Genomic DNA, 19979 nt, shown 5'->3' on the forward strand with positions numbered 1-19979 from the left:
GGAAGGGCGGGGGGAGGAGAGGCGCGAGGGCGAAAAAGGCGCCAAAGGGCCGCGCCGGAAGTCGCCGCTGGCCTCGCGGATGCCCGCGCCTCCCGTGAGGTAATTTCGCGGAGCTCCAGTTTGGGTTGGAGAGGCCCGTGCCAGCGAGGTACAAGGAACCGAAGAGGCCTCTTTTTTACCTTCCTCAAAGATGCTGAGCAAAAGCCCTTTGCCAGGGCCTCACACTGGCGGCGTGAGCGGCGGGACGCAAACACCTGGGGGCGCAGGCCTACGCGGGTCTGCTCAGAAGCAAGCCCTACTGTGTTCGATGGAGCTTACTCCCACGAAACGGCCCGTCGGATGGCAGCCTTGGCGGGCGGGCTGTCAGTAAAATCCTAAGGGCGCTTTCTTAGGAGTAAGCCCCTTTGAGTAAAACGGGGCTAAATTCTGAGTAGGCCTGCCTAGGCTTACTCCCTGTTACAATTAAATGCCCCCAAATGCTGGAAATGTGGAAACGGCTGGCCTTGAGGAGGGTCTCTCCATGTTAGCAGAAGCCCCTCAGCCCAGGAGTGGCGCCAAGCCAACAAAACTGGCTGGCAAGGAAGAGGAGTCCGTCCCAACCAGCATTTGGGCAAGACCCAGCCGTGCTTCATTATCTCACTGCAAAACTTTCAGATTTCAAAGTGCTTTTGGTTTGGCTGGATTGTGCCCATTACATCTTGAGGCTTTCTTGGATCGCTGTACAGTTCATGTATTCCCTGCATTTGTCCCCAAAGCAGCGTACACCATTCTCCTCCATTTCATCCTCACGATAACTGTGAGGTAGATGTGATTGAGACGGTGAGACTGGCCCAAGGTCACCCAGCAAGCTTCCATGGTGGTGGGGAGGGGGGAATCGTAGCCCAGAGCACAGCCCTCTTCTTTCCCAGTGCTGTGGCCATAAACTAGCTGAATGAGGCCCCTGTGGGAACAAGATAGGCTTCAGCGCGCTTCACTCTGGATAAGTTTGGCCTTTGAAAAAGCCCCATCACACCTTGACATAATCAGATGAAGCTAGCCCAAAGCCTCAGTGGACAGAAAAGGCACCTAAATGTGATCATCTAGGCAGTAGGCTGTGAGGAGGGAGTTCTTGAGTGGAGGTGCCTCTGCAGAAAAACTCATGTCTCTGGTAACCACCTACAGCTCTACTGAAGTAGGGGGCACACATGGCAGGGCCTGGGCAGAAGATCTTCACTGACAGCTGAGCTAGTTCATAATGGAAGCAGTCCTTCCATTAGGAAGAAGTGAACGTGTGGTGGGGAAAACCCTTGCCTGTTAGTTAAAAGCAGAATTATTTGGTTCAGAAAGAAGCGATTGAAAGCACTTTTGACATCCTTTCACTTTGGTTTAATTGTTCTGGACTAACACTCATATTTTTCTATACTTTTGTGACCATGCACTGAGAAGACCATTTATACTTCATCTTGGTTAAATTATTCAGTAATGGTAGAGTTAATGTGAAGTAAGTGTAGAGGGAAAATTCTGGGGAATCTCCTGCTCTTTACCTTCACAAGGAGTTTCATAGTTTCATTTTTAAGGACACTTGATTAAATACATGGCCTTTATTTCTTGCCTTCTTTTCTCCCCCTTTTTCTGAATTAAAAGTTGGATTGGAAACAAATACCTCCAAGACACACAGTTATATAATGGCAAGTCAGAACAAAAATGATGGTAAGATCAGCTTGTACTCTATATATTTCAAAGGACCTGTGGGGAGGAGCTGTTCCTCAGTACAGCTACTTATTAATACAGTCCTGCAATGCACGGACCTTTAAAATTCTCAAGGAAATAAGAATGTTGTATTTAGTCCCCAATGGTTCTAGATTGGCAATGAAGAAATAGCCACACCTGTATTCCCCTCCCTCTTTTTAAAAAGTTGGCTAGACATGCATACACCAATGCTAAAGGGTTCCAGCCCAGTTCTTGCTCCTCTAAGGCTATGACTGAAAAGCCTTAATTTGGCTTCTTTTCAAAAACAAGGAAGTGAAACTGATTACAATTATTCATAGTGTGAAGTGGGAGACAAAGCCCACATCCTCCAAAAGAAACAAGTCCTTAATTTTTTCCAGTATTAGTAAAACAATTTTAAAAGGCTTTTCTGCTGAATAACTTCCTGGTGGATTTTTATTTAAGTCATGTGTTACTTGGCCCAGTTGCTACTGAGAAGTGGGGTTTTTTCCTGCTTCCCGATAGCATCACAGTACAGTACGTTGCTGCAGCGCTTTGGGAAAGGCCACAGCAACATCGGACTGGGTGCCATATGGATGGAAAAGCCTGGATTTTCCTAGTCCTGCCTGCACAGCAGCTACTTTCCCTGCTGAAATCCCAGTTGCCCTTTGCCCCCTTGCCCATGTCAACAAAGGGATTTTTTCAGTTTTTTTAAACTGGCCATTGAAACATCAACATGATACGTTGGCGTGTTTATTACTGGTTTTAAAAATTTCTCTGAAATAACTGATCTCCCCCTCCCCCAATGCAGGGAGAAACGGCCAGCATGAGAACTGGTGCAGAGAAAATGTGGGGAAAGTTATCATCTGGAAGACCCGTTGCTGCTGCACTGCTTTGACAGCTACAGCAACAATTGCAGCTTCCACAGGAAAGCACAGCCATGTGGAAAAAGCACATGTGGGATTTCCTGCCTAAAGCACTAAAGGGGCTTGAGTTGACCCTGTGATAGAGGCATATTGTTTTACAAAATATTACTTTGTGCTATTTCAGTAGTATCCTAAGTATGGATGAAGTAAATAGGCTTAGAAGGGTGTGACTCTGGTTAGGATGGCACTGCTAGTCTGTTGTAGTAACAGCAGGACTAGAATGTATTTTAGCACTCATTTTCTTTAGCATATTATTCACTCAAGTGTAAATTATGTTTTTTGTGATTTCAGAGCTCAGGAAGGTGTCAAAGAGACTCTTTGCCCCTCCATTAACTAAACCCTACGCTCCCTTTGCTGAAGGGGAACCAGAGATTCACAGGAAACGAGAAGATGGCCAAACAATTCCTGTTCCTCTGAACCACTCTGAAGTCAATGGATCTTCAGTCAAACCCATAAAAGCACATTATTCAAAGGTCAACATAAGAAGTCAAGATAAGAAGCAGAAGAGAAGCACTAAGGAAGAAAAGGAAGCAAAGCATGAGGAGGTTTCGAACATTACCAAGAATGTAGACAGAAAGGTAGATTTGGCCCCTTAAGTTTGCAGTCTCATTGCCACTGCAACTCAAGGGGCAGGAAATCCCACATGTGCTAGGGTAGGAAGCCAAAGCAGCAACAGAAAAACTACAGGGAATTGCTACCCTGTGGAATATCTCACAATTATGGGGGATCAGAGTAATAGAACCAGAAGTCATTCTTTCATGGCTGAGTTTGAATCAGGGCCAACCAGTGCTCAGCCAAAGAACCAAGAGTCAGCATGGGGATATGCCAAAGCATAGATAACAGCACAGGAACTGCATGGAGCCTCAGCTTGGGGGTGATTCCCCATTCTTTCCTTTTGTGCCCTCCATCTCTCCCCCCCACCCCCTCGGTCTCTATTAGACTATTTGCATGTTTTTAAAAATCAGTTTGTATATCACTATAGTGTTTTAACACTATAGTGATATGTCTGCTACCTACAGTTAAAACCTGGAGGCAGGCCAGCCGGAAATCAGTGTCACTCAGAAGTCTCCAGAAGAATCGCTGCAGTTTGGGAGGCAAAGTGGAGAAAGTGGTTTGCTTGGAAGCTCTGTTGGTCTTGGAGGGCACCACCAAAGTGGACAGGGGAGGAGCTAGTTGTAGTTTCTCACTGCTGAGGGAAACGAAAAGAGGCTTTAGGTGCCAGAGGATTTATTATAGCATACACTTTTGTGAACTAGAGCCTACTTCATCAGTTGCTCAAAAGCTTATGCAAACTTCATCTGTTAATCTTAAAGGTGTCACAATGTTCCCTTTTTTCCTGTAACATTACTACCCATTTGGAGTTGGTAAGGAAAAGGTACAATGCAGATACACAGAAATAATCTGCTGTAATTAGGAGCCCAAATTGAAGCAAAAATTACATGTGGAGGTCCCCTATGTGATGGACATATATCCATGCCTCAGGAACCATTTTTGTGCTCCAATGTTGGTTTTTTTTTTCTTGGGAAAGTTTGGAAATGTATTACTTGGGAGAACATAGACGGAAAACCACAGTCAGTGAAGCCCTTGTTTTCTCTGAAAGAGGGTCAAACTTAAAGCCCTCAAGATGTAAAGTTCTCATTTATTTTCCTATTTAAGATGATTTGCATGATATTGTGTGTTTCTTTAAAAGTTATTAAACGTAGACCTTAGTTGTATACATTTTACACCTGAATTTCAATAGAGTCTCTTCAAGTAGATCTTAAATTACAGTCATGACAGATAAGAGCACTGCCCAGGCATGAAAGAACTTAACTAATATGTGGAAATAACTTGGGGCCATGAGAGAGAGGTGTAATGGGAAACAATTAGATAAAACTCCTACTGGAGAAGAGCGTGAACCTCTCTGAGGACAAGTATAAAAGATCCCAGTTACACAGTCCTTATCTTTCAGCCGTGTACTTGTGTGAGCAAGGGGTGCTGGCTTGGGACTTGTATTTACTGTCCAGTCTAGTTGCTGCAGGCAATGGCATTGTTGTAACTGTCCTGTTTGCTTGTTTTTTGGCAGGAAGATGGTTACCTCACTGACTCAGTATTTGAAGAGATTGTTGAGTGTGTACTTAAGAAATCTTTGGCGGAGTGCATGGGTACGTTGACAGAGAGAGCCTGAGGATAGGAAAGAGTACTTCTTGAGGAAAGTTCTTTACTCACAGAGTAGGTCAGTTGTGGAATTCACTGTCACAGACCTCTAGTTTGGATGGCTTTGAAAGAAGACCAAACAAATGCATGGAGTAGGAGAAATCTATCAATGGCTATTAGCCCTGATGGCTAAATGAAATTGCTGTGTTCACAGAAATAAGAGCCCTGCTGGATCAGACCAGTGGAGGTCCACCTAGTCCAGCATCCTTACCATGGCGGGCCAACAAAGGGCATAGAGGCCAAGGCCTGTCCTGATGTTGCCTCCTGGTATCTGATGAAGGGACCTTTGGAAAGCTCCTACCCTGAAAATCTTGTTGGTCTCTTAAGGTGTCACTGCTGTTCTCTTGGCATTGGTATCCAGAGATTTACTGCCTCTGGATGTGGAGGTTCCCTTTAGTCACCATGGCTAGTAGCCTCTGGTGGAACTGCATGACAGTAATGCTCTGAATTCCAGTGCTGTGGTAGAAAGCAGCAGGAGGAGGATTTTGTTCCCTGCTGATAAGACTTCTGTGGTCATCTGGTTGGCCACTGTGTAATAAAGGGTACTGGACTGGGTGGGCCAGTATTCTGATCCAGGTCACTTGCTCTTAGGTGTTTATGAGAGTGATAAAAGAAGCTGTAAAATAACATAAGAATTGCAGTCTGCACTGTTGCACGGAACTGTTTCATCTAGTTTTACTGAGGTTTTTTGTTCTTTTGAAAAGCTGGGGGGGAGGGAGAGAGCAGTCCAAGCATCTTATGCTGCTTCTGTTTTCCTTCCAAATGACCCCATCCTTCTAGCAGCAAAATAATATCGTGCCTGCAGAAAACAAGAGTGAGCAATTTTAAAGGGGGGTCAAAGGCAGATGGGACATGGAATGGTGTGGTCTAACCTGATCTTGTCAGATTTTGGAAGCTTGTAGCAAACCCAGAGGTGTTCTGCAAGATGCAACCTAAACACTATCAAAAGAACAGCACTTGCAATAGGATATAATTAATGACTTGCTGCAAATTTATAGAAAATATTTCATCCATTTAAAGTGCTCAGTGCAAAAGTGTGATACCAAAAACTTTTTCAATTTCTTAATTGAAAAAGTCTCCAGTCTTCGATGAAAAGAATAAACGCATACTTGAGGACATTGCTACCTACTGTGGGACTGCCTTAAAGGGACACGGTCGAAATTTGTCTTTTGCAATTGATTTGTAAGAATTTTGTATGATAGTGGTTGTTAAGAAATTGAAAGTTTTTGGTATCACACTTTTGCACCGAACAGTTTAAATAGATGAAATATTTTCTGTAAATTTGCAGTAAGTCATTGATTATATCCTATTGCAAGTGCTGTTCTTTTGATAGATTTTGGAAGCTAGCAGGATCAGTACTTGGTTGGGGGGGCACCAATGAAGACTCGGCAGAAGAAGGCAGTGGGAAACCTCTGCTTCTCCCTTGCCTTGAAAACCCCTTGCTGGGGTCCCCATAAGTTGGTTGTGACTTGAGGTACATATTAGAGGTACATGGTATAGATCTGAACCGGCCAATTTCACTTGGCTTGTCAGGCCACTAGCTCTTGGAATGTCAGCTAAAAACCATAGTGGGTTTAGATTCTTGATGATATCGGGAAGATAATATCTGAGAGTTAGCAATACTGTCACACAATGAATCATTAAATTACTTTCACTTTCAGACTTTTTGAACTCATAACCCTTTGAGGCTTTGATTGCAAAGCTGCTTAAAGAAATGTAATTTTTCTTTCCAGAAGACTTTAAGAAGATAGCTCCTTCAGTTGAGGAACGAAGTCTGGGAAGGTAAATTTTTCAAACCTGCTAGTGTGTGGTAGCTGTCCTGACTCCATACTAAAGCCAAGGTATTCTGTACATTCTCAGAGGCACTCTCTAAACATGGAAATTACTCATTACTGTAGTGTATGTATTATTGTGTGGTTGTTTTCTACAGAGTAAACCAACATAAACCAAGTGATTAAAATAAACAAGCCCTAAGATTAATCTGATCTGAAGTTTTAGGTAAGATCTTTTCCATTGATCTTTCAGGTCTGTTTTGTTGTCCACAGTGGACCATCTGATGCCACACTGGTGTCTTACATGTCACAAAAAATGTATGTATGTATGTCATTTATAGTCGACCTTTCTCACTGAGACTCAAGGGGATGTTACATAGTATGAGATTAATACAATCAATATCAATGACATTTCAGTAAACAATGCCATAAGGTAAATAAATGCAAGTTTATGAAGACACAACATTAGCAAAAAATCCATTACGGAGCTGAAGAAATACTAATACAGAGCATAAACAATTTTAGGACTGACATTAGAACTACCCAGTAGGGTCATACTTAAAGCAACAGGTAGTACATAAGAACACATACTTCAGTCAACAGATAGTACGTACGACAACATGGTGGTGAAGTCTATAGTCCCTAACTCGTTAGTGGAGCATCTCTTTGAGACCACCTCTCTATAATACAGCCCTCCTACCTGAGTAAAAAGCCCTTTTGAATAATTCAGTTTTGCGTTGTTTGCAATCACCTTGGATCAGGTCTGGAAAATGACAGGTCATTGAGGATTGCCATAGGATGTCATGATCCCCATGCCAGACGAAACTGTTGGTGTGGAAGTAGCCTGAAACTCCCGGACCTTTGCCTGGAGTGCTTGTTCTCATGTAGTGTGTCAGATTACAACTGTTTCTGACACCCATTTATTTATTTGTTCAGAACATTGCTATGCTGTCTCTCCAGGAAACCTGCTTGAGGTAGCTTATAAGTAAAACAGTAAAAAAGCCAGATAAAAATAGTTAAAAATTAACAAACTATTAACACTGCATTTAAAACAAAAATCCCACTGTAAGGCCTTGTTCCTGAGAGAACTTGCATGGCTCATTTTCACTCAAAACATTAACCAGCACCTTTGATCTAAATGTTATTACCTGGAGGGTAGAATGTACGCTATAATCAACACGAGTTTTTTAATTTGCAGCCCAGTTGAAGCCTTGGGTTGACAGGTGCTTTCCTCTGCCTTGCGGCAGCAACCTTAGTTGTGAAAAATGCCCAAGGACTCCACAGCCCCATTAGCAGTGTTTTAGAAAGCAATGTACATATATGAAATCACACTTTGGCCTCTGGGTGGTGCCCAAGTACAGGCTATGCATATGCACAGTCTTTAGCCTTGCAGGTTGCCTTCTGCTCCTAAGCACACCCCTGACTACACATTATGCACAACCGTGTGAGATGCTGTTTGTGTGATTTCAGAGAAAAGATACTGGGTGGCAGGTACTGAGCAGAGAAACAGTAAACAAGGAAGGGGGGGACTGCTTTAGCATAGTAGTTAAGTGGCTGGGATGTGAATCAGCACTCTGCTAGTTCAATTCTCACCACTGCCCTAAGCTGCTACTCTCAGCCCCAAATCCCCAACTGTATTGTGGAGATAATAATAACACTGACTTTGTTTGCCACTCTGAGTATTGCACTAATCTGTCTGGAAGGACGGTACATATATATACTATATACAGGTCAACTGTCAATAACTTATAATAGTCTATGACTAAAAACAAAACCAAAAATTGACTGACTTTCCTAATAATGAGGGATACATTGGAGGTCTGGTCTGATACTTTCCCCCAATTTTATTCTCCACATCTTCATTTCCTGTCCCATTTCCCAAACTTCACCACTGTGTTGCCTTACATACTATCTGTTGCTTTAAATATGTGCTTCTATGTCAGCCCTAGAATTGCTTATGTTCTGTTTCAGCATTTCTTCAACTCTCTATTGTATTCTTAATAACAACAACAACAACTGCTTATATACCCCTCTTCTAGATAGATTAGTGCCTCACCCAGAGCGGTGAACAAGTTAGTGTTGTTATAATCTCCACAATATATCTGGGGAGCTGGGCTGAGAGGAGTGGCTAACCCAAGGCCACCTACTGAGCTTATGGCAGTAGCAAGATTCGAACCAGTAGAGTGCTGATTCACAGCCAGATCACTTCACAACAGTGCTACAGCAGCTCTCTTGCTAATGTTATGTAATAAACTTGTGTTTATTTACCCTATGCATTGTTTAGGAAGTTGTCCTTGATACTGACTATACTACTCTCACACTGTGCGATCCACCTTGAGTCTCAGTGAGAAAGGTGGACCACAAATGACATAAATAAATAAATATAAGCACATGGTTGTTGTTGTTGTTGTTATTTCCACCATTTCCGTGCTCTGAATAGATCTCTAACATTTCCCTGCTTGCTGGAGGAGAAGACATGTCCCAGGCTAGTGGAGAAGAGAGACAGTGGAGAGAGCTAACTGCCCTTTGCTGTTTTTTAAAAAAATGAAATTGGGACACTTTTCTGTGTGTTTGGGCGACACAAACAGTTAGCCTCTTCAGCAGAGCGTGGGTCCCTTTTGCGTCTCTCTCTCTCTCTCTCTCCTGAGTACTGGAGGGGCCTGAGGGGTACTCATTGTAGGATCTCTGTCGCTTGGGAGGGAAGTTGTGTCTTGGGCTTACCTAGCTAGAAATGCAATAACAACAAGAACATTTGATTTATATACCACCCTTCAGGACAACTTAACATTCACTCAGAGAGGTTTACAAAGTGTGTTATTATCCTCACAACAATCACCCTGTGAGGTGGGTGGGACTGAGAGAGCTCCGGAGAGCTGTGACTGACCCAAGGTCCCCCAGCTGGCTTCAAATGGAGGAGTGGGGAATCAAACCTGGTTCTCCAGATTAGAGTCCCGCATTCTTAAGCACTACACTAAACCAAAGCCCTGGAAAGTGAGAGGTGACTCAGTGTCGCTCTGTATGTGATGCTCTGTCAGTGGGACTCTGGACATGTAATTTGGCCCTGAAAGGCTGGAGGGGAAGAGGAGAATGATCAGGACTGGATTCGAGCAGTGGGGACGGGCAGGTTTAACTCTTCCTCTGCTCTCCAAGCTGTTCCCCCAGTTGGAAACCTGCTCACGCGCACACATGATGCCTGCATAGTGCCTATTTTTTGCCATCCTGAGACAAGTCTGAAAAGGGAGTTTTCACTGGGAAAGGAGGGCAGAATTAACCCCCTCTCCTGCCCCATTGACACAGCCCTGACCCAGATAGGGCTTCCTGTGGCTGTTTTTTAGGATAAAAAATACAGCTCAAATTCTGGTCACATAAGTACTACATGCTCTTTGGCCCTCAGCTCGTCCCAGAAAAGATCCTATTTTGGCTCATTTTGATTTTGGGAGGGGGCAGTGAACTGTTTCTCAGTGTTGTATTTTCTCTTTTTTTTTAGGGAGACTCTGGACGCCTCTCTGCCTACAAGGGAAGCTGTCTCTGGAAAAGGAAGCAGAGATGAAGGTGAGGCGATGCTTCTAGAAGCAAAACAGCAGGAGCTTCAACCTGAGAAGAAGATACACAGCAAGCTTTCTCTGGAGGAGGACAAACATGAGACAAGTAAGCCTCTTACATGGAGCAGAACTCACTGAGAAGCACCTTCCCTTGGAAAGAATAGGAGTCATAAAAAAGCTCCACACCAGGACTGTGTAAATAATATATCAGGCTGGATGGGAATCAAGGCAGTGGAAAGAGACAGAACACCCCAGTAAGAGGGGCCGTGGGGGAGCAGCTGTACAGGGCAGAGTGGACATCCACATTCTTTCCAGTGTTTAAAAACAAGTTGCTTCTGTTGACTGCTAGACAGCTCACAGTTTCCTCTTCCTACCACCAGCTCCAGTGTCGCCATCCCATCACTCGTCTGGTGTTTTTCTAAAGAGGCAATAACACGCACAGGACTTGTTTTTCTTTGTCTCCTGGCAGATGAGAACCCAGAAGCAGACAATGGGGGGCGTAGAGAAAACCGGAAAGGAGCGCCCAAGAAAAACGTTCAAGGCAACGCCCAAATCGTTCACCAAGAGGAAAAGCAAAAGGAGGGGGAGGAGGAGGCAGATGAAGGCAGTTGTAGTGAGTCTTCCCCCCCCCCCAAGGTTTTAGGGAGGGTAGACAAAAGCCAAAACAAGCCTGAATTCTCCCTAGAAGCTAAAATGACAAAACTGAGGCTATTGTACTTTGGTTGCATCATGAGAAGACAAGATTCACTAGAAAAGACAATAGTTCTAGGAAAGGTGGAAGGCAGTAGGAAAAGAGGAAGACGCAAAATGAGATGGCTTGACTCAATAAAAGAAGCCACAGCCTCCAGTTTGCCAGAGCTGAGCAAGGCAGTTAATGATAGAACATTTTGAAGGTTGTTAATTCATCGGATCACCATAGGTCAGAAGCAACTTAACTGCGCATTACACACACACACACACACACACACACACACACACACAAAATTGGTGGCGATCAAAGACCTTGGATGTCAGAGGACCTTGGGAGCACCAAAATGTCTCACAGCTGTAGCTCTGTAGATAGTTCCTAGGCAAAAGCTTTGTGCTCTTGGTAGGGATGAGAATGAAGCTATTTGGCCCAGTTAATTATGAAGCATGATGTAGAAACTACGAGAGTTCTTAGGTTGTTTTTTTTTCTTTGTAAAGCTGCTGAAAGGCCCATTTTTAGTCCACAATGTGTTGCAAATACCAGCAAACTAGGTCTCCGACAGCCTGCTCAGGAGTGGGGATTTAGTAACATGGGCTATCTCTTTAGTAGTTCTGGTGGCCTCACTTCAAAAAGGATGTGGACAAAATCGAGAGGGTGCAGAGGAGAGCGACGAGGATGATCAGGGGTCTGGAGACTGAGCCCTACGAGAGAAAGGCTGAGGGCCTTGGGAATGTTTAGTTTGGAGAAGAGGAGATTGAGGGGGGACATGATTGCTCCCTTTAAATACTTGAAAGGCTGTCATTTGGAGGAGAGCAAGGAGCTGTTCCAGTTGGCAGCAGAGGGTAGGACCCGAAGCAATGGGCTTAAATTACATGCACAAAGGTACCGGCTGGGTATTAGGAAGAACTTTTTCACCGTCAGAGTAGTTCAAAGGTGGAATCAGCTGCCTAGGGAGGTGGTGAGCTCCCCCTCACTGGCAGTTTTCAAGAAGAGGCTGGATGAATACTTGTCAGAGATGCTTTAGGCTCATCCTGCACTGGGCAGTTGGTTGGACTAGATGGGTCTGTATGGCCCCTTCCAACTCTATGATTCTAAGTAACAGAGACATCACTTGTTTCTAAAGCCCTGCTCCTGAGCCCCTTGTGTATCCTGGGGAGACATAGATGTACCCACAACTGTATGGGATACCTTACTTTGAAACATCCGAAATCTTTCCAGTTCTGTGACGTCTCCTTGAACAGCCTTCTCCACTCAGGAATGGCTGTCATAATCTGCACCATGACCTTAATTTTGAGACATCCCCTCACTGTGCCCTCTTGGAGATCGGTTTGTTTCTTCTCTGCTCATTCTAGGGTGCTGTTGGCCATTTTATGGAAGAGCTTATCAGAGGAAGTTGGAAGGACCTCCTCCTGATTGCAGGAGGATTGGCAAAGCCGTGCTATTCCAGAGGGCCTTTGCTGGTGACTGATGGCCATGTGGCTCTGTGCAGTTGTGGAGGAGGGCTGAATAGGCTATTGTATTATTTGCAGGCTGTATTTATTGTTATCTTGTTTTAACTGTACTCTTGCCTGTTGGCATTTTGTTAGCTACATTGGATACCTGGGGAAAGATGAGGATACCAATAGTTTAATAAATAAACACATGGTAATGCACATCTTCTCCAGTTTGCAAGATCTGAGCAAGTCTGTTAACAATAGGACATTTTGGAGGTCTTTCATTCATGGGTCGCCATAGGTTGGAGGTGACTTGACGGCACATAACACACACAAATGCACTTCTTGATTCAGAAGGCTCGAATGGGTTTAATCCCCTGTGGCAGAAGACTTCACGCGCCAGCCATACCCAGTGAGTGACGTCGCTTCACACCAAACGATGTGCAGCACCAAGCGTATTTCATGAAGTTCAGTGTACTTTTCCTGTTACCATCCCAGGTTGGTGTGTAGTATGGGTCCAGTGCTCATACCCAGCCTGTGAGAAGTGGAGACGCCTCAGCAGTGATGTAGACCCATCAGTTCTGCCTGAAAATTGGTCCTGCAGCCAGAACCCAGGTAAAACAGAAGGACCAGCTTTTTCTGGAGGAGTGGTCAGGCATTTGGCAGCCTCCTCAGGTTAACAAGCAAGAAGTACTAGTGTTACTTTTGACTGTTGTATGTCCTCTGCACTGCTGCCTACCTAGGTATAAAAGATGTGTCTGAAGGATAAATGTTAGCGCCATTGTAAATTCTGGTTAGCCTACACACTTATTTGTGAACCTTAAAAGTAAGTGAGCCCTCTGAATGTTTCGAAGAGTTTCAGAAAGTGACAAATGTCTCTGGAATTGTGACCTGTCTCTTCTCAGCCTTCCCCCCACAACATAGAAGAGAGGATTATAAATTCTACTTCTTCAAAATAAGAAAGCTAATGCCTTCTAGGAGCCCAGTGCCTCTTACAAACACAGAGTCAGATTGCTTGTAAAATGTAATTACCTTGTCATTTCGCTGTTGCAGATCTTCAGTACAACAGCTGCAGCATTCCTGAGGAAATGTGGTCAGGGTCTGAGAATGAGGTGGTCTACGCGGTTTATATTCCTGGGTCAATTGTGTGGGCCAAACAGTATGGATACCCATGGTAGGGACCTCACTCCAAATAAATCTATATTAAAATGGTATGCCCCTGCCCTAAACTTAGTTTGGGACCCTAAAGAAATTAATTAGACCTATTCAAATGCTAAATGAGAGAGAGGAAAATGGTATTAGTCTGCGGGGATATTTTACAACATGGGGGCAGAGAAGTATAGCTGCAGTGCATATTCCTGAGCAGATTTACACCCTTGTGAGCACGTTGAGTTCATTGACTTAGAAGGGTGCAACTCTGTCGAAGACGGTACTTCGAGTATGAGAAGAGCAGTGCTGTCTGCTAAACTGACAGATTTTCTCTTTCAGCCGGGAGCACAAAACCAGTACCCCATCCTGTCCTCTGCCACACACACACACACACACACACACGTACATTCTCTGCAGTGCAAATACTTTCCTGAGGGCCTCCATTGTGATTTTATTTTTTAAGGTACCAGTGCCACTGTACTATAATCAGATCTACAGTTTGCAGCCCAACGGCTCCTGGCAGTCTGTTCAACTTCTTACCCTGCTTGAGATGCTTAGCCAAAATAGCCACGCTTTCCTAGCACCTTTGCCAGTGCAGCAGCTGCAGGCCTTTGGTGGAAAACAGGCCGAGAATGGGGCCTCTCCTCCACAGAAAGGGAAGTTCCCAAAGGTGATCCTTTTAATAAGCTATGTGTTCCGCTTCGAGGCCTGCTACGCATCTTATGTTCTTGAAAGAGCTGTTTGAAGCAAGACGTTGAAGTTTGGCACCTTCAAGGGGGCAGAAAAAAGGTAAAAAGTAATATTTGGCACGACAGAAGTGAAGGCAAGGAAAAGGAAAATGCATACTGGTTCCCATCACAGGGATGTAGACTGAAGGCCACGCTGCACGTGATGCTGAAGTTCTGTGACTGGAGGTTGATATGTGTAATTTGGCCCTCAGGAGCAGCTGTGGGAAAATGTGGATCAGGGCCACGACACAGAGCACCCGCAGTGCCATTTCTCTGGTTGGACCCCACGCCAGCTGTTCTAAGCTGCAGCAGGGGAAAAAAAGGTGTCCATATTGTGCCGCACTTTTGATCCTTAGAGGACAGTTTTGATCAGGGAAATAACACAAGGAATTAAAAAAGAAACCCTTTCAGAATGAGTTGGCTCTGAGCCATCTTGGTCTGCCCATCTCACCAGATCTGCTTTCTGCAGCTAACGTTATGACAGATAATCTGCTAATGGAGCCCGATGTTATGTGTGGCTTGGCCCTCCCAATCACTCAGTGAATAAGCTGGTTTTAGCAATGGGTCACTTTTATTAATTAAAAGGTCAACGGTTTTACATTTGAACTTGAGAATTCGCAGGTGAGTGGCATCTAGAAGAACTTTTCTTTACCAAAGAAGCCAGGCCTTTTCTTAAAAATATAACGCAATACTTGTTGAGGAAAAGCCTTTTCAGAAACCAGGGCTGGCCTGGTACAGTCATAACAGCGTCTTCTGTTCTGTGCTTTATAGGTGGCCTGGAATGGTAGAAGCTGATCCTGACATTGGAGAATACTTCCTGTTTTCTTCTCGAACAGATTCACTTCCTGTAAGTATTACGTTTATTTGTTTGCATGTTAGTAGAGGACATGTATAAGCAGCTGCCTCCATCCCAGAGATAGTCATGTGTTGGCTCTGGCAAAGGGTCGCCACACAGAATGGTGTTGGGTGTTTGAAAAGAATCCAGGATACTGCATGCTGGATTAAGTTCACACACTGCAGCCAAACATGTTCTATTTTATTTCCCATTGCAGTCCAAGTATCACGTGACATTTTTTGGTGACTCTGTGACCCGTGCATGGATCTCTGCTTCTATGCTGAGGAACTTTAGCGAACCAAATGCAGAGGAAAATTGTCTGGTAAAGGAGCTTTTGTTTATGGTTGCTAATTACAACAGAAGATGACCTAATTGGTAACCAGGCAACAGGAGGTAGTGGGTACTGAAAGAAATCCAACTGACAGGTGATACCTTTTGACAACAAATACGATACAGAATATGTGTTGGCAAAACTGGGAAGGGGGTGTGGGTGTGGGTATGCGTCTTGGCAAAGGGGGTGTTCTGTTTAGGCAGGTTCCTAGTGATTGGAGGAGGACTTTTATTTTGTTAATTTCTCTATCCTCCCCTTCCTCCATGTCAGTTCTCTCTGAACTAGATTCAGGTCATTGAGCTCTTTCTCTTCTTCTCATCTCTTTCCTTTCTATTGTTCCACGATTGTTGTATTTTGCAGTTAGGAAAGACTGTTGACAGCACATTACAGCTACATTATGAACTTGAATTGGCTTTAAAGCTGTTCTGCCGTACTGCCTCCCACATACCCTGAGAAATCCAGTTTGATGGTCAAACTGGATGGGATGGTGTCAGATCTGTGTGGATGGCAAGGGGTTCTTTTCCACCCTGAGTTCAAAGCCAAAGGGGCATTTGGATAAAGAATACAAAACTCTCCTATCGCTTGTCCTCTTCTTCCCGTACACTTTTCTCCCAGCCCAGCTCTTTCTGATATCAGAGCACAATGAATAGAAGAGAGCCTTGTAGGGAAGAGTCTGCAAGGAGATAAGCCAAGGCATGGGCAGGCGCCAAGTACCCTTTGCAGTTCAAACCAAACACATACATACATCATTGCCCTTCTTCCTATGTGGTTATGGCAGGTCTGGGTTTAAACACACGTTGCATCCCGTTTGGCTCTCCCTGTGCACTTCACACATCTTCAGTTCCCAGAGTTCCGTTGGGGGAAAGCCAGGATGGTTAAACCTGTACCTGTTTGCTGTGCAGACATGTGTGAAAAGCAAAAAGTGCAGTGACTTTTGGGGACTGGGAGTACTGAGACAGGCAGCGTGTCAGTTCCGGTTCCTAAATCAAAGTCTTTTCAATGTCTCCTGCACTTTGTCTTTCAGGCCAAGCCCAAGAGAAAAAGTGACAGGAAGAATCTAGAAAGTGCTCAAAAGATGGCAAAAGAAGCAGAACAAATAAACATTCCGGTATGGTGGTGAGCAGCCTCTGCAATTGTAAATGTTATCCTTTGGCCTCTTTTTGGAGTTCTGTCATTGGGAACTTCTAGAACATATGCGGGAACCCTCCCAGTGAAAACTGCTGGCACCTTGCAGAAGGCTGAGTTGCTGTCCAGCAAACACGGCTGATGTACAGTCTCCATTTTCTTCTGGGAGGCTTGGAAGGGAGCCTGTGCAAACCTCGTTTAAATGAATGGAGGATGTGCATTAGCAGTGCTTGTCAGAGCGCACCTTTGTTTAACTTGTAGAACACCTGTGACAGAACGCACTTTTCTCATTTGAAGTCTGCCATGGAATAATGTGTGCAGTCATGCATGGCATGCTTTTGATTATAATAAAATGTTAAACATGGAAATGGAGAGAGTAGTAGTAGTAGTAGTAGTAATCAGTTTAGATACTGCCCTTCAGGACAACTTAATGCCACATTCAGAGCGGTTTACAAAGCATGTTATTATTATCTCACGACAATCACCTTGTGAGGTGGGTGGAACTGAGAGAGCTCCGAGAGAGCTGTGACTGACCCAGAGTCACCCAGCCGGCTTCAAGTGGAGGAGTGGGGAATCAAACCCGGCTCTCCAGATTACTGTTCTGCCACTCTGAACCACTACACCAAACTGGCTCTCCTATTGCATAATGAGGAAATCCGGTTGTGAAGGATTCTGATAGTACCCTTTTGGGATATCCGATCCAGCTCTCCGTCAGTTTTCCTCCCCCTGCGGCCATTGGAAATGCCACCTCAGCTCTTAAGAAGCTAGACTTCCGAAGTCCACAGGGCTCTGCTTGAGCACTGATCCTATTTAACGTTGGTATGAAGTCACTGGGGGAGACGGATGTAGGTGCTGTTCCGAAGTGCAGCATGACCGGCTCTGTGTTCCTGTCAACACCATCCACAGGGTCTGCCTGCCCTGAAATAAGCCACTGTGGCGGCTGTAGCTGGATGGAGGAGGCAGGCGGACTGATGCTAATCCAGACACCTTCTCATTTTGGCCTGCAACCAGGTCCAGTCTCTTTTTTCCCTGCAGCAGTATATCAGTGCCTATCTTTCTCTTCCCCTTTACTGCACCAGGAGAGAATAAGAACGTTTGGATTCTGCAGCCGATTCAATGGGAAAGACCTCAAAGGTATTTTGGCTTTGTTGCTTGGAAGTAGCATGTGCAGCCCAAAGCCTGAATGTTGTCATAGAAGCCAAACGGCACCCAAGTGCCTCACAGCCTCCCTGTGCTTTTTTTTACATTGAAGATCTAGACAACCTGACCTGTCATTCTCGTGCCAAGAAGACACAAGACCCAGGTGGCGGGAATGAGAGCGCTGTGACATCAAACAAGAGTCTGGACAAGGTTTGTGGAGTTGGGGAGGCCTGGCTCAGTGGCTTTGCAGACAGAAAGGCTCAGATCCAACCCGTGTCATCCCTGGTTTTATTTTTTAAAGAATCAGGTAGCAGGTGATGCGAAGGGCCTGTGCCTGAGACTGTGGAGGGCCACTGCCAGTCAGAATAGGCAGTACTGAACTGGATAGACTCGGCATAACGCCACCTTATAAGTTTGTGGAGAGGAGCTTATTGAGGTGACTGATTTTTCCCCCCTATTTGACCACGGCAGAAGGCCCTCACACGTTTATTAGGCAAGTACTTCAGTGGAAGTGTCCGTGTGCTCATGTGGTCTGTTTTGCTACCTGATTAACAAACCGCATCTGTATTCTAGCTTTTTCCTGGGACTTCAGTGGTGAGACCTGATGGAAAGCATAAGAAGAAAACCTATGTGAAAAGTGAGTGTTTTGGCCTCGGAAACTACCCTTTTCCTTGAAGCCATTTCCATCCCAGCCTTCTGCTTCCCATGTACCCCACAACGTTGAGCTCTAGGGCTTATACAGAAACAAAATAAATACCCCAACTTGTTCATGCAGGGGACAAAAAAAGTTCCTCTTTATCAAAAAAGAGCCAAAAAAAGGCAACGCCCACCAAAGCTGTAACTGAGCCCAAAGCAAGCAAGCCTGAAGATGATCAGAAAGGTAAGAACAAGATTTCGGCTTTCTAGCTCTGCTTGGGTACATGAGAGGCTTGTTCTGTTTGTTGCCAAAAGAGTGAGTTTCCAGCAAGGTAAATGTGTTGGTCTCTTCAGGTAAAGCGACCAAGACACCTTAAAGATTAACACATTTACTGTGGCAGAAGCCTTTGTGAACTTCGGACCCTGCTCAGCAGGTGCACAGAGGCAAAAGTTACAGAAGTGGACTTGGAAAAGAACTTTCTAAACCATGACTGGGAATAGAGCTTCAAGTTATGAAGCCTTTCTATGGTTAACATGATTATTTAAAGTTCATTTAGCGTTGCCAGGAGAAGGCCGTGGAAGGGGCTGGGATTATGTATTAGGAGAGGATGTTGCTTTGCCACACAGGATGGCCCTGTGGCCCAAAGGGGAAGTCTTCACTGATTTTTGTGTTCCTTTCAAGGTCCAAAGAAGTCGTTTGTTGTGCCAAGGTATAAGGACACTGAAGCCAAACGGCCCAGCTCCTGCACAGACAGCAGCAGTGCCAACTTACTGCCATCTGATCATCCCATTGAGAAGGGGAGTTTGGACCAGGTTAAAACCTATCTGGAGGCAGAAAACAATCTAGTGTTGACTAAAGTCACTATGAGCCACGAGGAGCTGGATGAGTTGAGGGCATTTGGAGCTGATGAAGAGGAAATTTTTGGCAGCCAGGAAATGGCTGTCTTTACTGAGGAGAAACATTACTGTCCTGAAGACTTCTCCTCCGTCTTGTTTGAAGAGTAGCGCTTTGAAGGAAAATAGACTTTTGAAAGGATGGATTATTTCTGCCTGGGGAGCACTGAGGATAAACAAAAGTGGACTACCACAGTATTGGAGAAGATGCCAATATAGTTTTATTTCATTTTACTTGGGGTTTAATACAACTGACTTGTTCTAAACATGGCAGCAAAACGAGTCTCTCCCATTTCTTGCTTAAACAGGGAAGTGCAAGCACAGCCATAAGCACAACTGAGGGGTTCTTGCATAAACCTTGGTGCCAAAGACAATCCAGGCCAAACCGCATCACGACAGAGGCTTTTTTGGAAGTTGTTGTGCAGTGGTTTGTCATTTGACAAATGTTCATATTCAAAATATGTAGCATTTTGGAAAAACCAAATTGTTTAGCTGTAGTTCGGTTTAACTTCTATTAAAGTCTGCTGGATTTAAGTGAGAGTCTTCTGTATCATTTAGTTTTGACTAACACCATCGTTGGAATTGTGTGGAATTGCCTGTCCCTGCTAGGGACCTGACTGCACACCTGCGCACACATCAAAAAGAAAAGGCTTGGAAGTCAGCAGGCATCAGCTCTCCACCCAGAAGTGCTTGTCAGGGTCGCGCATACAGGCACTTGGTGGACTTGCAGGCCGCAGCCAGCAGCAAAGGTGGTAACATATTTGGAGCGGAAAATCCATGAGGAAACGGAAGGCAGCCTTTGAATAGCTTTGCTTCTAAGAAGGGAGGGAGGGGCTATACTAATTCTGGCCTCCACTTGCTCTTGCACCATAGGCCCTCAGTCCTGTTAAAGGAATCT

At 44.8% G+C, this 19979-nt stretch overlaps 1 protein-coding gene across 1 annotated transcript; it reads left to right on the forward strand.

The window, feature by feature from the left end:
- Window positions 1-27: 27 nt before the first annotated feature.
- Window positions 28-19595, forward strand: ZCWPW1 (zinc finger CW-type and PWWP domain containing 1). Its single transcript, XM_054995143.1, has 16 exons — window positions 28-99; window positions 1624-1689; window positions 2904-3190; window positions 4678-4756; window positions 6542-6590; window positions 10068-10228; window positions 12742-12858; window positions 13297-13417; window positions 14892-14967; window positions 15173-15277; window positions 16311-16394; window positions 17491-17545; window positions 17664-17761; window positions 18125-18188; window positions 18327-18431; window positions 18870-19595. Exons 2-16 carry the CDS (start codon window positions 1665-1667, stop codon window positions 19190-19192), a joined length of 1749 nt encoding a protein of 582 aa, XP_054851118.1. The 5' UTR covers window positions 28-99; window positions 1624-1664; the 3' UTR covers window positions 19193-19595.
- The last annotated feature ends 384 nt before the right edge of the window (window positions 19596-19979 follow it).

Source organism: Eublepharis macularius, chromosome 12 (genome assembly GCF_028583425.1).
Source record: "Eublepharis macularius isolate TG4126 chromosome 12, MPM_Emac_v1.0, whole genome shotgun sequence".
Lineage (NCBI taxonomy): Eukaryota > Metazoa > Chordata > Lepidosauria > Squamata > Eublepharidae > Eublepharis > Eublepharis macularius.